This window comes from Neofelis nebulosa, chromosome 2 (assembly GCF_028018385.1).
Source record: "Neofelis nebulosa isolate mNeoNeb1 chromosome 2, mNeoNeb1.pri, whole genome shotgun sequence".
Classification (NCBI taxonomy): Eukaryota; Metazoa; Chordata; class Mammalia; order Carnivora; family Felidae; genus Neofelis; species Neofelis nebulosa.
In genome coordinates, this window is record NC_080783.1 from 31,304,651 (window position 1) to 31,326,440 (window position 21,790).

General features: G+C 36.3%; 2 protein-coding genes across 4 annotated transcripts in view; both read right to left on the bottom strand.

Annotated features, from left to right (window-relative positions):
- PARD3B (par-3 family cell polarity regulator beta) overlaps positions 1-21,790 on the bottom strand; it is a 1,004,898-nt gene that overhangs the window by 743,351 nt on the left and 239,757 nt on the right. The gene's annotated exons all lie outside the window — the stretch shown is intronic.
- LOC131499715 (large ribosomal subunit protein uL6-like) lies at positions 790-1,505 on the bottom strand. The gene has a single exon (XM_058707941.1). The coding sequence runs from the start codon at positions 1,461-1,463 to the stop codon at positions 885-887; it is 579 nt and encodes a 192-aa protein (XP_058563924.1). The 5' UTR covers positions 1,464-1,505; the 3' UTR covers positions 790-884.

Consider the following 21,790-nt stretch of genomic DNA (forward strand, 5'->3'; position numbering starts at 1 on the left):
GTGCAACAATTTGAGAAGGAGGTTTATTATAAAGCCATTTGTATACTGTTGCACTATTGTAAAAATCTTACAATTTAGATTTATAAAAACAGTGTGAGGGGCGCCTGGGTGGCTCAGTTGGTAAAGCATCCAACTCTTGATTTGGGCTCAGGTCATGAACTCATGATTCATAAAGCTGAGTCCTGCATCGGGCTCTGTGCTGACAGTGCAGAGCCTGCTTGGGATTCCCTCCCTCTCTCCCTCCCTCCCTTCCTTCCTCCCTCCTTCCCTCCCTCCCTCTCTCCCTCTCTCTCTCTTTTTCCCACTCTCTCTACTCCTTCCTGGTTATGCTGTCTCTCTCTCAAAATAAATAAACTTTAAAAAAAAACGTGTGAAGACAGAACAGAGAGTTCCCGTTATAACACTACACCCAGTTTCCCATTATTAACATCTTGCATTAGTATAGTACATTGGTCATAAGTAATGAACCAATACAGACATATTATTGGCTGAATTCCATACTTTATTCATATTTTCTTAACTTTTACTTAATGTCCTATTCCTGATCCAGGAGCCCATCCAGGATTATATTCAGTTTTCAGGTTTCCTAGGCTCCTCTTGGCGGTTAGTTTTTCAAACATTCCTTGTTTTTGATCATCTTGACAGCTTTGAGGAGGACTGCTTAGTTGATTTATAGAATGCCCCTTATTTTGAATTCATCTGAAGTATTACTTGTGATTAGACTGGGTTTATGGAAAGAAAACCACAGTTAAGTGGTTTTATATATATATATATATATTTTTTTTTTCAAATCAGTACAGTTTTATTGCATCTTTAAAGTATCACAAGTAAGTCTGAAAAATCATCCGGCCTCTTGCTGTTTCTGTAGCTGGACAACGTAGATTTTATTCTTCAGCCTGCTGAACAGTTCCTTTTTCAGAAACATAGATACCGTCCAAAAATCTCCTGATATCCTTGTTTTTAACTGTTGTGGCTTGCTGAATCAAAGCAGCTGAGTTTGATACAAGTTCAATGTCATGTCCTTCAAGAATTAACCCATCTTTCTGGGCTTGAGATACGGAACAAGCAACACCTGGCCTCATCCGAACCCTGCGTATGTATTTCTCACCCAAGAAATTTCGGATTTCAACAAGAGAGCCATTCTCCTGAATAACAACGTTGATGGGGAAGTGGGCATACACAGACCTCATCTTGTAACGGAAGCCCAATGTAACACCCTTGATCATGTTCTGTACATGACTACAGATAGTACGGACAGTAGCCAGTTCTTTTCTATTTCCCCACCATTTGTCAACACGGAGCCTCTTCTTTTTCTTTCCAAGAAGACTGAGTTCTACATTGATGTGATTGAAGTCCCTTCGCAGGGTTCCTCTGGGTCCCTTCACAATAACGGTACGTCCCTTGAGAGTGATGTCGACATTTTCCGGAATGTCGACAGTTTGATTGCTGAGAATGGTCTTCATTCTCGCAGTAGATGCGGCAAAGAGCTTTCATCACATCATATGAAGGGTATGTACTAACATGACTTAATCACTGTTATGTTCAACTTGAGCAACTGGATGATGTAGTGGTTGTCAATTTTCTCTACTGTAAGTTTACTCTTCCCCCACTTTCCACACTGTACTCTTTGGAAGGAAGTAACTATGCATAACTCACATTTAAGAAGTGAGGACTTAGGCTTCAACTCCTTGAGGGCCGAATATCTACATAAGTCATTTTAATTCTTCTGCATAGGATGTCGTATTTCTCCCCATTTATTTACTCACTAAGGCATTTATATCCATGTAGAGAGATGGATATTTATTTTTTACTATGGGTTATATTCCCCAAGTATATTTTTATTCTGTTACTCAAAACATTTCAACTTTGGCCGCTGCAAGTCTTTCACTTGACCCATGTCCACTTGACATACTCCTATCATTGTGGGATTTTTGGAACATTAAAAAAAAAAGTTTTCTTTCTGGCACTACAAGATTCTCCAGCCTCATCTTGTAAATTACCAGTTCTGGGCTTAGAATCAGTCACTTCTCTAAGAACTGGTTTCCTTTTATTTGAAGATGGTATTAGAAATCAAGATTTGATTGACAGGCATCTGGAGGGTTGCTATTGGAATGTTGTTACTTCTAGGCACCCTCAGCTTCCAGAACAAGGAAATATATGCATGTGAAAATTAATAATATATACATATGTATTTACATATACATGTCTGTATACACATGTGCATACATTTATATGTTCGTGTGTACACACTGATCTCAATCTGTATCTTTATTTAGCTAAACATGAGTTCATACTGATGTCTCCAACTCTAATTTGTTACCACATGGGTCATTCTAGCCTCTTCACTTGCTTGTCCATAACCTCTCACTCCACCTTGTTTAACAAGTCCTAGGGGCTCCTGGATGGCCCAGCCAATTAAACATCCAGCTCTTGATTTTGGCTCAGGTCATGATCTCACAGTTGTGGGACTGAGCCCTGCACTGGGTTCTATGTGACATGACAGCACAGAGGTTGCATGGGATTCTCTCTCTCTGCCCCTCTCCCACTCCCCTGCTCCCACTCTCTCTCAAAATAAATAAACAAACAGTTTTTTAAAAGTCCTAAAATGCATGTCAGCATATTCTCCCATGAAAACAGCAAGATTTTTAAATAAGAGCAATCTTCCAATTGATAGTTCAATCCACATATATAATACATAGGTTCTAAATTATACCAAGGTATTAATAGCAATAGATACTAACAAAGATTTCTCTTATAATTATGAATCCTACCTACTCTAAGTTAGCACAAGTAGGGAAGGGTCTTAGTTGAGGCTGAAATGCTCAACCTTCACTCAATATTTCTCTTGGGGCAAGTTATAATTGGATGTCACACCTATTAACTCAACTTCATTCTGATAATTATTTAATAATTTTCCTCAAATTTCTTTTTACAACTGCATTTAGAATAGCATTAATATATGCAATGATAACATTTTGAGACATATGAACTACTTAAAATTGTAATTACTGCATGATCATCCCACAGGAATCATTTAAACTACACTAGCACATTCAGATCAATATAAAAACAACACTTTACTGTATTCTAGATATCTAAGGAGCTCAATGTTTCTATGAATCTTATTCTAAAAAGAAACAGTGTGCAATAACAAACAGCTTATACCTTCAAAATGAAAAATCGGCATGAAAAATTGATATCTACATTCATTTGTCCTCATAAGCTGATTAAACCAACATTTCCACTTATTCCTGAGAGAACTGAGGATTATAAGGTAAAAAAAAATACATAATACTCCTAAGGTCATACATTTCTTAAGTGGAAGTTAGGCCATAAATCCATAAAATATTTTATTTTACTTTATTTTATTTTATTTTATTTATTTTATTTTATTTTATTTTTTACTCCATGCTCTCTCACTGAGGGAAAAACTACTATTTTACTTTCATTACTATACTTTGTCAAAAAACTTCCACGGTCTATCCAAGATGTGTATGTGTCAGATGAAATTATTCTCAGCAGTAGGCAACTTATGCCATTAGGATATACCTCACTGATAGATAAAAAGAGATACTTCTGGAGTAAATCTTTACAAGCCAAGTTCACCCTTTAATAAAATACTCCAAGTACTCTCCCCCTAAATATTGTTACTGGAATATAAGTAAGTATCTTTCCCCCTAGATATTTCACTGACTTGCCTGAAACAGACAAAATATACAAAATGACAGTTTTCAGGACACTGGTCAGGCAATGAAGGATACCTAAGACAGAGGAAACAAACATGGTGACGCCCACAACTGCTTCAGCTCACTAACAGAGTTTCCTGGATACCGGTCAGGGCAATGCATTTGAAGTAAACCCAGCAGACATCCTGCTCAGGAGAGAGGGCTGAGAGTCTGAGCTGTCCAAGGCAGCTTGAGTGCATAGGAAAGAGGAGAGAACTGAACAGAGAAGTAACTCCAGAGATCTGCTGAAGGTCCCTACAGATACTCAGCAGATTACTGATCAGCACATGCCTATTAGGAAAAGACCTGAGAGGATTAGAAGTAACAGTGCCAACCCACACTCAAGGCCAAACACAGTGTTCCTTCCCAGCAGGCAGATTGAAACACCGCAAGATGCACAGAGAACTGGGCAAAGGGCACTGAAGGCTCATGGTCCAGTAGTGTGGAACAGTTAATCCTGCACTGAGCACTGCTCTGGCCCCACCTAACAAGTGAATACAAAGACTCAAACAACTTGAACCGTTTCCAAAAAATTTCACTATGCGCCACAACAATGATCAAGAATATGTACAGGAAGCATGGTGATAAAAAGTCCCACATAAAAAATACAATCACTGGTATTGCAACAACGTATGATAACAGCAGTGACACCTGTGGTGAGCATGCCATACCCTATAAAGTTGTCCCATCATTATGTGGTAACCCTCAAACTAAGGTAACATTGTGTGTCAACTGTACTTCAAAAAGTATGTATGTATAGGAGTAAAAATAATAACCAGCATGCAACAAGATCAAACAGTGTCTGGAATTCAGTAAAAATGACCAGGAAACAGACGGTAATTAGACTGACTGTGGTGACCAGTTCGTAATGTATATAAAATACTAAATCTCTATGTCTCATACCTGAAACTAATATAATACCATATGTCAATTACTCTCCAATAAAAATTATTTCAGGGGCACCTGAGTGGCTCAGTCAGCTAAGCGTCCTACTTTTGATTTTGCCTCAGGTCATGATCTCACAGTTCGTGAGTTCAAGTCCGAGGTCAGGCTCTGTGCTGCCTCTGCCGAGCCTACTTGAGATTTCCTATCTTCCTTTCTCTCTCTGCCTCTCCTCTGCTCACACGCTAGCTCTCTTTCTCTCAAAAATAAATAAACGTTAAAAAATAAAAATAAAAATTATTTTTAATTACTGGGCATGCCGCAAGTCTGAAGTGGCATAGCATCACTTAAAAAAGGTAGAATTCAGAAGGGTAAAGATGAAGATAAAGAATATAAATTTTAAAGCTGCTGCTAACATAAGAAAGAGCTGTAGCTAATGAACCAACAGAGTAGACAAAATGGAATAATAAAATTGCTCAATTAATCCAAAAGAAAGCAGAAAAATTGGAAAATGGAACCCCCCCCAATGAGGATAGATTTCAATCTAACCAGATCAATAATTACATTAAATGCAAATAGTGTAAGCACCCTAGTGGCAGATATTGCTAAATGAGATTTAAAAAGATAAGACCCATGTATATGCCACCTATGTGAAATTCACATCAAATATAAATATGTAGATGGGTTAAAAGTAAAAGATAGGAAAAAATTACCATGCCAACACTAATCAAAAGACAGCCAGAGTGGCTAAAGTGAATCAGATAACATAGGTTTCAGAACAAAGAATATTACCAAAGATAAAAAAGATCATTTCATAATGACAAAGGGATCAAATCATCAAATAGACATAATACCCTAAACATTCATACTCCTAACAACAGATCTCCATATGTAATGAAAAAAAAAAAAAAACCCAATAAACTAGAAAGAGAAATAGGCATATCCACAAATAGAGTCAGATTTCAATATCCCTTTGACAATATTTTATATACCATAAAATCATCAAAACACCTATCGTCCATTCCTGATAGTACACTTGAAAAACACTATCAGCCAATTTAATCTAACCGATATCTATAGAACAATTTATCCAACAATAGCAAAACACATTCTTTTCAAGTAAACCCAATACATTTATTAAGATAGATAATGTTCTTGATCATAAAACAAGTCTCAAATTGAAAATATCCATGTCATACAAAATATGTTCTTTGACAAGAATGGAAATAAATCAGAAATCAATAAAGAAGTCGTCCAGAAAATTTACAAACATTCGGAAAATAAACATAGATCTAAATAAGGCAGAGTCAAAGGAGAAAACAAAAAGAAAGTACTTTTAATTAAGTAAAAATTAAAACAAAGTACACTGAAAATTGCAGAATGCTGGGGCGCCTGGGTGGCGCAGTCGGTTGAGCGTCCGACTTCAGCCAGGTCACGATCTCGCGCTACGTGAGTTCGAGCCCCGCGTCAGGCTCTGGGCTGATGGCTCGGAGCCTGGAGCCTGTTTCTAATTCTGTGTCTCCCTCTCTCTCTGCCCCTCCCCCGTTCATGCTCTGTCTCTCTCTGTCCCAAAAAAAAAAAAAAAACCGTTGAAAAAAAAGAAAATTGCAGAATGCTAAAGTAGCACTTAGTGAGAAATTAAGAGCACTAAATAAATGCATGTATCAGAAAAGAAAAAAGATCTCAAGATCATTGACCACAGGTTTAAATCTAAAAAAAATAAAATAAAATAAAGAAAGGGGTGCCTGGGTGGCTCAGTCAGTCGAGTATCTCACTCTTGGTTTCAGCTCAGGTCATGATCTCATGGTTCATGGGTCTGAGCCCTGCAGCAGGCTCTGTGCTGACAGTGTGGAGCCCTCTTGGGATTCCCTCTCTCTGTCCCTCCTTCTCTTTCTTTCTTTCTTTCTTTCTTTCTTTCTTTCTTTCTTTCTTTCTTTCTTTCCTTCTCTCTCTCTCTCCCTATCAAAATAAATAAACTTAAAAAAATAAACAACAAAAAGAATGAAAGATAAAATTAATTGCAAACTAAGCAACAAAATGGAAATAATAAATATCAGAGTGAAAATCAACTAACTAGAAGGCAGAAATGATAGAGATAATTAATTAAACCAAAAGCTGGTGCTTTCATATATTTTAAAAAAAAAGAATAAAAATCTCTAGGCAAACTGATCAAGAATAAAAAAGACAAATTAAGACAAAAAATCTACTGAGGCATCTGGGTGGCTCAGTCAGTTGAGCATCTTATTCTTGGTTTTAGCTCAGGTCATGATCTCACGGTTGTGAGATCAAGCCCTGTGTCAGACTCTATACTATGTGTCGAGCCTGCTCAAGATTCTCCCTCTCCCTCTCCCTCTGCTCCTCCCGAACTCACACGCTAGGTCGCTCACATGCTCTCTCTCAAAAAAAAAAAAAAAAAAAAAAAAAAAGGACAAAAACTACCAGTAACAGGAATGACAGATGTATTATCATGACAAACTCAACAGATAATACAAGGATAGTAAGGGAATATTATAGAAAAATGCCAACAAATCTAACAACTTAAATGAAGTGCAAGAATGTCTTGAAGGACACCAACTACTAAAGATCACTCAAGAAGAAGTAATCTGAATAATCCCATATCTATTAAAGAAACTGAATTTTTATTTTAAAATATTCCTACAAAGAAAACTCTAGACCCAAACAATTTAGGAACAAGGAATGTTAATTTTACATCAACTAATCCAAGACATTAAAAGGAGCGAACACTTCACATTTCATTATATGAGGACAGTGTTACTTTGACAACCAAACATAGACATTGCAGGAACAGAAAACTATGAAAATAGGTGCAAAATTTCTCACCAAAATTCTAACAATTTGAATTCAATAATGTACCAACAGGATAATACAGCATGAGCAAGTGAGCTTATTACAATTCTACTTGTATTCAAGGATGGTTTCACATTTGAAAATTAATTCACCATATTAACAAAATAGAAACCATATGACCTTCTTAATAGGAGGGAAAAAAAAGAATTTGCCATATCCAATATCCACTCTTAGTCATAAAAATAAGGCCAAACTACGCAAAAGCACTTCTCTGTGAAGTAGAAAGAAAATTACCTCAACCAAACAAAGAGCATCTATAAGAAAGCCTACAGCTAATATTTTACTTAAAGGTGAAAGACTGAATGCTTTCTCCCTAAGATCAGAAATGAGACAAGGATATTCACTCTGACCACTTCTGTTCAACACTATATTGGAAGTTCTAGCCAACGAAACAAGACAAGCAAAGGAATAAAAGTAATTCAAGAGTTAAAAGGAAGAAATAAAATTCTTTATTCACAAAGGACAAGATAATCTATGTAAAAAATCCAACAGAAAAGATACATATAAACTATAATGAATGAGTTGAACAAGGTTGTAGGATATAAAATAAACTATTTTCATATCCTAGCAACAAAGTCTATGTATGTACTAAATATCTATACACTAAAACCACAAGATTTCTGAAAAAATTTGAGGAACAACTAAAAATAGATGGGGAGAAAGATCTTCTTTATGGATTGGAAAACCCAACATTAACATGCAAATTCTTCCTAAATTAAACTATATATTCGACATAACCCCAACACATTTTTTTTTTTTTGCAGAAATTGACAAGACAATTTTAGGAAAATGGACAGGATGTAGAGTAGCCAAAATGATTTTAAATAAAGGAATAAAGTTAGAGGGCTAACACCAATTTTAACAAAATATTATTACAAAGCTACATTAATCAACCCAATTGTGAGTCCTGAAATGAACCTGCACACACATGTATCTCAGATCTGACTGTAACCCTAAAACTATAAAACTTCTGGAAGAAAACATAGGAAGAAACATTTGCTACCTGGAATAGACAAAGGTTTCTTAGCTATTACACTAAAAGCATGATCAGAGAAGAATAAATTGATATTAAACTACATGAAATTCAAAACTTCTATTTTTCCTATTTGTTAATGTTTATTCTTTTTTTTTTTTTTTTTTGCGAGACAGAGACAGAGCGCGAGCAGGGGAGGGGCAGAGAGAGAGGGAGACACAGAATGTGAAGCAGGATCCAGGCTCCACAGAGCCCAATGCGGAGCTCGAACCCACAAACCATGAGATCATGACCTGAGCCTAAGTCAGAAGCTTAACTGACTGAGCCACCCAGGCTCCCCTTCCTATATTTTTAAAAGGATGAAAAGATAAGCCACAGACTGAAGAAAGCACTATCAAATCATATAAGACGCAGTCTTGTACCCAGAACATATAAAGAACTATCAAATTCTAGTCAATCCAGAAACAACTGGATACAATACATAGGCAAAAGTTTGACAGATTCTTCTTCACCAAGGAAGAGATATGAATACCAAATAGGCACACAAAAAGATGCTCAACGTCATTCTCTTAGTTATGAGAGAAATACAAATTATAGTCTATACCTACTACAAGGGTGAAAATTAAGAAGCCTAACCATACTAAATGTTGCTGAGGCTATGGAACCACTGGAACTCTAAAACAATACTGGTGGGGATGCAAAATCATAAAATCATTTCTGGAAGCAGTGTGTTAGTTTAAATACACACTTATCGTATGATCCAGCCATTCCACTCCTAGATGTTTACCCAAGAGAAATAAAAAGTACATGTTCAGAAAAAGATTTATATGAAAATATTCATAGTAGTTTTACTTATAATAATCAACCCAAATGTCCACCAACAGGTGAATAAACAAATGGTGGTATATTCACATAAGGAATATTACTTGGCAATAAAAAGAAATGAACTATTTATACAGGCCTCAACATCAATTAATCTCAATTATGTTGCATAAAAGAAGCCAGGTAGAAAAGAGTTCAGGCCATATGCTGCTATTTATATAAACATTTAGAACATGCAAACTAATATATAGTGACAGAAAGAAGTCTATGGGTAGGATAAAAAACTACCTGAGGGAGGGATTACACAACAGCTCATAGGAACATTTGGGAAAATGGGCATTTTCATTACTTAAATTGTGGTTACAGTTTCATAGGTATATACACGTGTCCAAAAAACATATTCCAACAAAACAAACCTTGCTAGGCAAAAATGTCCCCAAAAAAGCCAACAGGGACCATAATGGAAATAGTATGAAGAGAGAAAAGACTAAGACAAACATCAGTTTTTAATGTCGGTGAAGGCAGTCTGAGGCTGGAGAAAACCCTCTCCGATCTGCTGAAACCTTAGGGACTGGTAACCCTGGCTGAGTGAGGATGAGTAAGGCTAGTAACCACACTGCCTCAGGACGGCTCCACTATGCGTTCAGCTTCAAGATACTTGTGTGCTATACCAGGAGCTATTGATTTAAAGAACGTTTTTCATGTTTTACCAGTAAGTTAGGACATTTTTTATATTCTGGTAAAACACACATGCCATAAAGTTTGCCATTTTAACAAAATTGTGGTGTCAAGATCGGTGACATTAATTTCACACATACACATGAAAACCAAAGGCCTAAGAAAGCACCAGAAAAAACAAAAGGAAGGCGGAGGGCAACAGCATGAAGCAGCAGAACAGAAGGAAAAGTAGGAGAAAGAGGCAAAGAAAAAGAAAGGGAATAAACATACTTAGAACCATATCCATTCAGGCAGGAGGAAACAAAGGAGAAACTAGAACTAAGATGTATATTTAAATAATTAGGACAATAGTTTTAATTACTAAAATGAATTTCATCATTTGTTTAAGAGGAGAAACATGATGAAAACCTCAAAAGTAACAATGAGAGAACACACAGTTCACCCACAGTAGATTCTGAAGTCTGTGGACAAACATCCCTTTTTCGGCTCCTTAGATTCTATGCAGACCATTATCCAGAGACCAGATTCTGATCCCATCCCACCCTACACCCCTGTTTCAGTGGGCCCTTCCAGCACTTCAATCCAGCCAGTCAGACACCTAGAAAGCCCCTAAAAATTTATCTCCCCCAGCATTAAATCTCATTGCACCAATGAACCCCATGGTACTTAGAACTCTACACATCAAGTCAACTTCTGGTTTCTGTCATTTGACCCCAACACTGTGCTAGGCATTTAGAGAGATGAAACAGAGACTTCAAACAAACTGTACAGTCTACACAAACCAGTGGGGTCTGATACAATATGTAAACCCGGGGCAGTGGCGAATGAAAAACCTGTGCTAAGTATTTCAAAATATTTTGTTCCAGCCTCATACTCAAAACTCCATTCCCCTGTCCCCATCCAGAGGCACAGAGAGGCTCCACAGAAGTCCATGAAAGAAAATGCAAAGCACAAACAGATCTATGCAAGGGATACACAACTTTGCAGAAAGAGTGCACAAGCAGGTGATTTCACTCTCAAGCATCACAATGAAGATAAAACTGAAAACCTCTTCTAATGTAAATAAAACTGGTTAGCACAAATAAATACAGAAAGAAATGCAACCCAATATGCAGGAGTTTTTATGAGTCAAAACATAATAAATTTCTTATAGAACATATTAGAGATAATTTCAGTATCTTTGAATGCGGCGGTATCTCCCAAGAGAATGATATTAATTTTAAAATGGCCTCCTTAGCCTTTCAAGTCACCTAAAGAAATGTGTTTTCAAATTATACAGAGCATTTCTCCTATCTCATTGGGCCAATGGCATCCTTCCAAAAAAACTCTTCTGTTGTAGAAACCCTGATACGGCAATAAATTTCATTTTAAAAAGTTCAGAAATTTAAGATGTCTCTCTCATATGCTAATATGAAATATATTTATTTCACAAATAAGGGAAGCCAAATAAACTACCAAGAGCAGGGAAATAGCGATGTCTGTTTATAACTCAGCCTTTTTTTAACGTATTTGTCCAAGCTCTCTTCTCTGTATCCACTTTTAATATAATTTTCCAGGAAGTCTGTATTATTTACAGGTATGCTTTCCTGGTACAATATTTAATAACTTTCCTTTATGAGAATAACATAATACAATAACAAGCGTGCAAAATGAGACATTTAGCTCTTATGGTACAAAATGTTTTTTGAAACGATTACATTTTCTTTCAGGTAATAAACTTGTTCATCATTAAAATGTGACAATTTATTTCAGTACTCTCTTTAAATATACAATAGACTAGAATGTTTTACCTGCAATCTTACAAAATAACATATTTTAATTGAAAAAACTTCTCTCCTATGCTATAACTCTTTGTAAATTGTTAAATCATTAATGCTATACAAACCAGCTTATTGTCCTGTGAAAGCTCCCACCATTCTATAGTACAATTTTTTTTTTTTAATCTGATGAATAGTTCAATATTGGTATGGTCAAAGAACAATGCAAATATATTTAATTAAATGTAGCCTGGACAGAGGTATGGGGCTATTCAAAACATAGTACCTGGATTTCAGTACATCAGACCAGAAACTGGAAACCACTCTATCAACTATATTAAGTATGCTGACCACAAATGCCATCCAAGAGTGGGATAGTACGAAAGACAACACACCGCTAAGCTTCACAAAGTGGTCTTATATGACATGCCATACAGTGAATCATAATGATGCTGAAGTGCTGCTTCCCTGGATATGCTCACTGCGCATTTCTGGATCTTGGCAATGAGAATAAATGATCCTAATACAGTTCACTATGTGCCAGGCACCCCAGTTGTACAAGAATGGTCTATGTTGACACATTCAGAGGAAGAAGTGGCCATTGAAGTGGTTAACCTTTGAAACAGCTTTTGGGTCCTCGGGATGGTGAAATTCCTTTCTCTGACCTGTGTGTTGGATGGTGGTGGCATTCTCCAGGTTGCGTCAATGTTCTTCCCACTGTGCCGATGTAAACCACTACTGCCATTTTGCCGCGTGATAACTCTTCCCATCTAGGATACCTGCCCTGTTTGTCAGTGCTGTCTTACTCCCTGCGGAAGACCAGCTTAACAGTATCTCTGAATATAACCATTCAATCGCATCACGTATTTCTGAATTTCACAGGTCAACCATGCCATATCCAAAATCAAGGGATCACCGTGGTAGAGGAAGTGATGGAGAGGAAAATGGCGCCCAGGAAAAAAACTTGAGATTATAGACAAGCATTACATCACAAGTATTACTATTACTTTTTCCATGAATGCCTCTTTGAACTGAAGTGTTCATAACTTATGCCCTATCTTCCATTAGAGATTGAAGTTGCTTTTAAATAATGACAAAGATACATGAGAGAAAAGTCAAGTATGTAATTAGAAAATAAGTAGCAGTATCACTTGTTAACATGGTCCTGTTAAATTTAACTTGCAACTCCTGGTCACCAGACAAAAATGGGAGAATCAATAAGCTACATAGTAACATTCTCTTAAAAAAAAGAAGAAAGAAGTGTGCCATAAAGGAAATAAATAACTTCCATAATTGATCACATTGGTTATAATAAAGGAAATATATGTAAAGTAGGAACTATTTAACTGTTATTTATTTAGTAGTTAACTGTTTAACTGCTGCTTATAATTATTCTCAGCAAGAATGAAAATATTAAAATAGACTTAAGGAAATGCCTTTCTGGGGAGGCTCAGCTAATAAAGTTCTCTAATGATCTAATCACATAAAAGGTTAGACATTCTATAGAATGATTCTCTAGGAGAGAGCATGGATTGCTACCAAATATTCCTTGTTGGTGACGGAAGAGAAAGGCATACCATCTCACTGTCAACCTTGACTAGGCTGCTGATCATTATTCTCTAGTAGAGGGAAACCCCTGCCCTCTCTGTTAGGTGCCAACAAGCTGCAAACATTTCTTATATCCACCCAGTGGTGTCAGAAGTCCAGCCCGGGCAAATTCCGGGAGCCCCTTGCTCTGTGAATCTAATCCGGCATGTGACAGCACAATGATGAACACTGTTTTCCTGTTTGGAATGCTAAGGAGGGCCACCAAAATCACAATCTGTTTGTATAAAAGTTCTTAGGCAAAGGGGGCAAGGCTCAGCAAAATATATTGTAATCAACCAAAAGCATCACTGGACTATTTGGAATGGAAAGAAACAAGCTTTTTCCTAAATTTGGGGGGAAAATGAAAATATAACTGAGTTATCGTTCAATGTTTACATTTTGAATATTTCTATACTTTCCATGACTAGATCCATTCAGCTTGGGTTTTAAGTTTCTGGGGAATAATGATCACCTATGTTTAGCTGACTTTGTGTAGAAAGAAGCGTGTTCTCAAATGTAAGCAGTTTACTAAAATAGTTTATATGAATGACAATGATAATGACATAAATTTTCTAGAAACAATAAGCAACACCCTTTTCAAGCGTGGACAATAATCAGGGAAACAAATGACACACGTTCCAGGACTTGGCGGCATAACTTCCGGTGCTATAGTAAAGCTGGCTCATATTAACTCAGGCGGCAGTCTGCAATTTCAGGCATTCTGGGAGCCAGTCGTCAAACCATAACCATTACTGAACATGTAAGTATGTAAAATTACAATTAAATTAAAAACAAATGTAATGAAAATTTGTGACTCATCACCTCCTGAACATTCAACTATATTTTACTGTCACCTGTGTTCTTGGGGCTACTTACATCTGTCATCACCTGTACGGTGGAGAGAGGGTAGGAGGTTGTGCTACCGTGCATCTTTTACCAATCTTCTGCTTGATGACACCACATTGGCAGGTTGGAACTGTCCACATTGAGACTATTTTCATCATGGTAACTGGTATGTGCTATACAGCAGTCCTATCCCACTTCGTCCCAGCCCTGAGCACTGGTTCAAAAACATGTATCAACACATTAGTACAGACACTTAACCAAAATGAACTGAGCACCATGTCAGTGCAGCATTGTATACAAAAATGCAAGCTGCCTGTCCAAACCAATGCCAAATTAAAAAAAAAAAAATCTGCAATACTGTGATTCATTTTTTTGAAGTAACACTACATCTCCTTGGTTACATGGAATTTACAGAGATTTGAGCGTTAATATGAAAGTCTAAAAATCTTGTATAAGGGAGTTATGACCTTCAGAAGAGTACAGCTGTGTTGCTTTGAACATTACAAATAATATTTATGAAACTCCAAATGCCTTCATTGCCTTTTATCTAAGTCTACTAACCAGCCATAACTGTGGTAGTTTCAGTTTCTTTCAATCTCTCCTAGTTCCAAATAAATTCCATCACATTTGAACACATCCATATTCAGATAATAGAAATTCAGGGTGGTCTCCAGTCTCATAAAAGGAGTTATAGATTATTATACAGCTTGCACGCATGCCCTCATATAGGTATATTCAGGGATAGTAAAAAGTGCAGTCTCAGAAAAGCATTTTGACATGTGTAATGTTGAAAAGGAAAGAAGGGAGGGGTTTATGCTAAAAGAAGTCAATGATAAGTGTGAATATAAAATGATAACAGTACTGGGAATACTTGAACTACACTCTCACTGAAAGGGTAACCTTTCAGAATTATATACATATAAATATTAAATAAATATATATATTAAAGCCAGAAATAAAACCAAAATGCACGCATGACTAATTAAAGAGTCTGCTCATTTTCAGGAAAAGTTATGAATCTTTTACAAATCAAATGAGGTAGAAGAGAATTGATAGGCCATACCCACGATGATGAAGGCAGAGCGCCCAGGGAATAGTCCTCTAAAATATAAATGAAATGTCCTGGCTAAAACTAAAACTTTGTTTCCATCAAAGAGAAGAGGGGAAAAAAAAAAAAGAAAGAAAAGAAAAGGGAAAAGGAAGAATTGAGTAGAGCAAGTCTCATATATTTTGCAAATACAAGTCACTGTCAAAATCAGTCCATGCTACTATTGGGGACTTCTTTTGATCACCATGGATTAAACAAAAACTGGTCTTTCTTTTTCCTTCCTTATTCACGCTCATGACAATCAATGGTGACTTAAAAAAAAGCAGCTAAAAGAATTCTAAGAGAATATCAGTGATTCTACTCGTCATCAGCTGTTTCTGAAGTGTTAAAAGATTCGGCTGATGAATGGGTCTATAAAAAACAAAAAAACATGGGGCGCCTGGGTGGCGCAGTCGGTTAAGCGTCCGACTTCAGCCAGGTCACGATCTCGCGGTCTGTGAGTTCGAGCCCCGCGTCAGGCTCTGGGCTGATGGCTCGGAGCCTGGAGCCTGTTTCCGATTCTGTGTCTCCCTCTCTCTCTGCCCCTCCCCCATTCATGCTCTGTCTCTCTCTGTCCCAAAAATAAATAAAAAACGTTGAAAAAAAATTAAAAAAAAAAAAATATTATGTTCAGGAACCTGGATTAAGAGAGATGTAGGAGGTAATCAAGTAATTTGTGTACAAGACATCTCAGAGAATTAAAATTAGCTCAAACACCCTAGGTTGTAAACTCTCTGCATTGGAAACCATACGCCTTTCTAATTGACTACTTAATATCTAGGACCACATCATAGGACTGAATGTGTATTTTAAGCAGGATATTTGAAGTACATACACTAATGAGGGGAGACATCAGGTATAGGTCATAGTATTGGGGGTAGAAAGACAAACCGTAGTAGACACAAAATATGATTTTATGTTGAAAAATCCTACATTCTAAGTTTTGTTTTGTTTTTGTTTTTTTTGTTTTTTTTTTTCCTTCAGCTTCTCTAGGTATGGGGGAAAAATCAGCCTTTCTTCACAAGGAAACTCAGGGCTTTGCCTGGTTTTCTTTACAATTTAGTACTGTGAAAATAAAGGGTACATATTATTGTCCTTTGGTCAATATAAAACTTCATATAAAAGCACTTAATATAAAAATGCTGGTCCCAGTAATTTGTTTTAAGATTTCAAGTTTAAAGCCATTATTGCTATATTCTTTATCAAGCAAAAACAGTGAAGCAGGTTCAAAAGGATAATATTTTAAGTACCTTAAAAAATATATAAGATAGAAGAAATACAATATGTTCTGATATTTGTGCTTTTAGCCATAAAGTTCAGCACATATCCATAACCAATCAAAAGTCTAATAAATGTATATTTGCTACCAGATTCACTATTCAGAATTTTTCTATTGACAAAATTGGTGAAGTCTTGCTAAATTAGATTTTTAACACCCTTCTGACTTTCATTATCAGGTATCCCAAGGGCATTAGCTGCAAAGAACTTTCTGTTAAATGTAAAAGATTCAGTTTAGCATTCTTTCTAAAACCATATTCCCATACACATTTTAGTAAATATGATAAAAATAACTTTCAGGCACTGTGAGGCAAAGGATTATTAACATTAAGGAACTTTTTAAAGTAGCCAACTACAAAGTTTCCAGTTCTCAGGTTATGTGGATTAAAAAATAAATAGGCACAGAAAAAGTGAAAACCAAAGTGGGATAATTAAGTACTTCCATTTTCTAAACTGTAACAAGCTGGATGTACTAATAATAAATATATAGAAAAGGTCACTGGTATAATGGCCCTGACCCTTACAAAATCTGATTACTGGCAAAACTCTTGGTTCAAGAGTGAAGCAATCTGATATACTCAAAAAGAGCAATGCAATGAAAAATTATTAGAAAACTGGGATCTACTGTTACCACTGCCATGAACTCACTATGCTCACATGAGCCATTGAAACAGAGTACTCAACTGCAAAGTGAGCCTCATGATCCAAAATGGCTTCCAAGATTCATTCCATTCCTAAAATCCTGATTCTCTAAAATTCTTCTTTGAGAAAAACAGAAAGTGCGAAATATTTTAGAAATTCATTTAATAAACAGTCAATGTTCTTACTGCTGTGATAAAAGTATTTGAATGAATTACTTTTATTATAAATTGTTATGAACAAATTATAAGATTATTATGAATGGCAGTACTCCTACATGTACAAAATAAGAGGGGAATGATAAAACATGGGTAAGACGGCTATCAGTGGGAAACAATGCTACAGAAAATGATATTGTAGGGGCAACTGGTGGCTCAGTCGCTTGAGCATCCAACTTTTGATTTCAGATCAGGTAATCATCGCATGGGATCGAGCCCCACATCAGCATGATTCTGTCTCTTGTCTTCTGCTCCCCTTCCCCACTCACTCTCTCTTTAAATTTTTTTTTTAATTAAGAAAAAGAAAGTGGTATTATAAAATAATACCACAGAAAACCAAAGCCTAAATTTAAATCTAGCGTGAATTGCTGTCATTTTTATTCCGATCAGGGTCAAGCTAGAAGTTTGACTGTGGCAGTGCCCATGTGCTCACAATACACAGCAGCCATCAAATAACTAAAGCAGAGTCACTGAGCTAGTTCCAATTCTAAGATAAAGAGGATTTTACTCTCTATTTTCTTCGGATGAGCATTTTCTCTTATACTATAAACTTAAGTCATAAAAGTTAAGAACAATCTTTTCCATTCATCAGGACAGTGACAAACACTAAGTAAAAAGAAATAAAAACAACAACCCAGAGGCCATGACTTTAGGAAAACCTCATTTTCTCCCATATTGACTGGTTATCTCACAGGTTGCTTCATCTATAGAGGCTCAAAATTGGCAGATTCTTAGATGGCACTTTGGGAATAGATGATGTCAACTCCATGTTAGAAAGTTTGTTCAGTCAATGACATCTGAAGGTTAAACACCAGGACCCAACGGACTCCCTGTAATGCACCACAGCCTCATCTCCTCTCTCAACCCCTCCTGCAAATGATATCATTCCTAACGCTTAGATTTATTTAATGACTTAAAAGTTTGGTTGGTTGGTTAAAAAAAAAAAAAAAAGACTGGGACTTAAGCAGCTTCAACTGAAGAGACACTAAAACCTTTGTGATAAAAAAGGTAAAACTCTGGGCCCAAAAGACTACAAGGAATGCTTTTGGAATAGCAACAGTCCCGCCCCAGTTTTTAACCGCAGAACCAACAACCTGAGATAGAGAGCTAGAGCAGGAGGTAACTCAGAAAGTCTAAATGGTTCCATGTAGTTTCTATTACGCAAAAATATTACTATAACCTTCACTAAGTTGCAGGATTCACATAAAGGACAGGAGGAGACCACAGCACTCTTGGATATGGAGCACATACTGACACGCTATTGACAATAACTTAATAGGCTTAAAATTTCTGAGAATAAACAGATTAGCTTTAGGAAGATATTTTACCTCCAGTTCAAACATTCTTTTTCCATTCAAAAAAAGTTAACTGGAGAATTCTGTTTGATGGCTCTCCCAGTAGTTCCTGCTTCATTACAGAATTAAAATAAGACCTTTATGATATCACTTTCCTAAGTTGTACAGTTGTTTTATGCATGGGACTTATAAGTCTTTTACTGCTCCGAAGGGATTTAAAGTATCATGTATCTTCCAAGTTTTTACAATACTGTGTGTTGCCATTATTATAATATTTTAAAAATGTATTTCAAATAATACTTTGTCACAAAATAAAAATCATTTCACCTACTTAAAACATGCATTCCACTTAACAATTGAATATGGCAACTGCTTAAAAAAGCCAAGTAACATAAATGTAAGTGAATGCATGACAAATCTGTCATAAGTTCAAAGTTGATATTTTAATTTGAGACACAGAAATAGAGGAAATGTTCTACATCACATTATACAATATTTATATAATACAGCAGAAACAAGACCATACAAAATCTCAAATATATTATCTCCTTGTTTGGAAAATATATCCAACAATCATTTTACTATTAGTTGAACCTGCATCATAACTTATTTACCTTTTCTTTTCCTACCTATTGTTAGATGAGGAAGCCAGTTCCTAGAGCCATTAAGTGGTTTGACTCGAACCGTGTTATAATTAGAGGAAGGTGTGGAGCTAGAACCCAAGGACACCTTGCTGGGAATTCACATGCATTTCTAGCTAAAAGAAAATTAACTGGGGTGCATGAGTGGTTCAGTCAGTTAAGCATCCAACTCTTGGTTTCAGCTCAGGTCATGATCTCACAGTTTGAGGGTTCAACTCCTTCTCTCTGCCCCTCCCCTTCTTGAGCTCTCTCACTCTCTCTCAAAATAAATAATCATTAAAAAAAAAGTTTATGAACAAAATGACGGAGCATCAAAAGGCTGTTAAATTTATTTGGCCAAAAATATTTGATATGAGGAAATCACACCTAGACATTTTATAATATCTACAAAAGAATTTGAGTCAGATTAAGAATTCCATTTTGAGCATGATAAAACCATCCACGGAATAAAAGGCAGCTTACCTTTTACAAGAGAATTCTTTTACAAAGAATATATCTTATGGAATTTTTTTTTTAAGTGAAGCCAGTTGACACACAATGCTATGTTAATTTCAGGTGTACAACATAAAAAGAGTGTATATTATGCTATGCTCACCATAAGCGTAGTTACCATCTGTCACATACAACACTATTGTAATACCATTGATTATATTCTCTGTGCTATACCTTTTATCCCTATGTCTTATTCATTCCTAACTGGAAGGCTGTACCTCCCACACCCCTTTCACCCATTTTGCTTATTCACCCAAAGCCCCTTCCATCTGGCAGCCATCAGTTTCTTCTCTATATTTGCATCTGTTTCTTTTTGTTTATTCATTTGTTTTTTAGATTCCACATATAAGTGAAATCATATGGTGTTTGCCTTTTCCTGTCTCACTTATTTCATCTAGGATCCATCCGTGTTTTCACAAATGACAAGATCTCATCATTTTTATGGCTGAGTAACATTCCATTGTGTATATATGTATATACATGCATATATGTATATACATATATATGTATACATATATATGTATGTGTATATATACATATATACACATACATATATATATAACAACACACACGCACATATATACATACACACACACACACACACACACACACACACACACACCCCACATCTTTATCCATCTATTGATGGACACCTAGGCTGCTTCTCTTAGTAACTGTAAATAGTGCTGCTATAAAAATATTCATATTTTTTTAATGTTTTTGTTTTCTTCTTTCTTTCCAACCAGTAGAAGTTCTGGATCATATAATAGTTTTATTTTTAATTTTTTGAGGAACCTCCATACTGTCTTCCACAGTGGCTGCACCAGTTTGCATTCCCACCAACAACATATGAGGGTTGCTTTCTTTCCACATTCTTGCCAACACTTGTTATTTCTTGTGTTTTTATTTCAGCCATTCTGACAGGTGTGAGATGATATCTCATTGTGGTTTTGATTTTTATTTCCCTAATGATAAGTGATGTCGAGCATTTTTTTCATGTATCTGTTGGCCATCTGGATGTCTTCTTTAGAGAAATGTCTGTTGTTTTCTGCCTATTTTTATTTTTTATTTTTTTTAATGTTTATTTATTTTTGAGACAGAGACAGAGCATGAGTAGGGAAGGGGCAGAGAGAGAGGGAGACACAGAATCCGAAATAGGCTTCAGGCTCTGAGCTGTCAGCACAGAGCCCGACGCAGGGCTCAAACTCACGAACTGTGAGATCGTGACCTGAGCCGAAGTAGGACCCTCAACTGACTAAGCCACCCAGGCGCCCCTTCTGCCTATTTTTAAATGGATTATTTGGGGTTTTCTGTGTTGAGTTGTAAAAGTTCTTTACATATCTCGGATACTAACCCTTTATCTTCTTCCATTCCACAGGTTGACTTTTCATTTTGTTGGTAGTTTCCCTCACTGTGCAAAAACTTTTTATTTCTTTTAGTCCCAAGAGTTTATTTTTGCTTTTGTTTCTCTTGCCTGTGGAGACATACCTAGAAAAGTACTGCAGTGGCTAAAGAAATTATTGCCTATATTTTCTTCTAGAAGTTTTAGGGTGTCAGGTATCACACTTAGGTTTTTAATTCATTTTGAGTTTATTTTTGTGTATGGTGTAAGAAACTGGTCCAGTTTTCTTCTTTTGCATGTAGCTGTCCAGTTTTTCTGGCACCATTTGTGGAAAAGACTGCCTTTTCCACATTTGTATACTCTTGCCTCATTTATTATATATGGCCTCTAGATTTGGCTCAAGTAGGACACCAGACTAGAGGGTGGTGGCTAATGTCTTTGGCCAACATCAGCATATCTCAGACATCCTCTCTGATTTGCCTTTCGTAAGTCATTGGCTCCATTAATTTATGTGCATTCTATTGTCCCAGTCCACCTAGTAAAATCCAAGTGGCTATTCAGTTGGATACTTGACATTCTCCTAAGTTTAACCATGTGCTTAGGAGACTTGACACACAAATCATTCAGGAGGCATTATAAAAGCAAATTTATTCATGAGAC

Coding starts and splice junctions, on each gene's coding strand:
- LOC131499715 (XM_058707941.1), bottom strand. CDS start 1,463: ATGAAGACCATTCTCAGCAATCAAACTGTCGACATTCCGGAAAATGTC.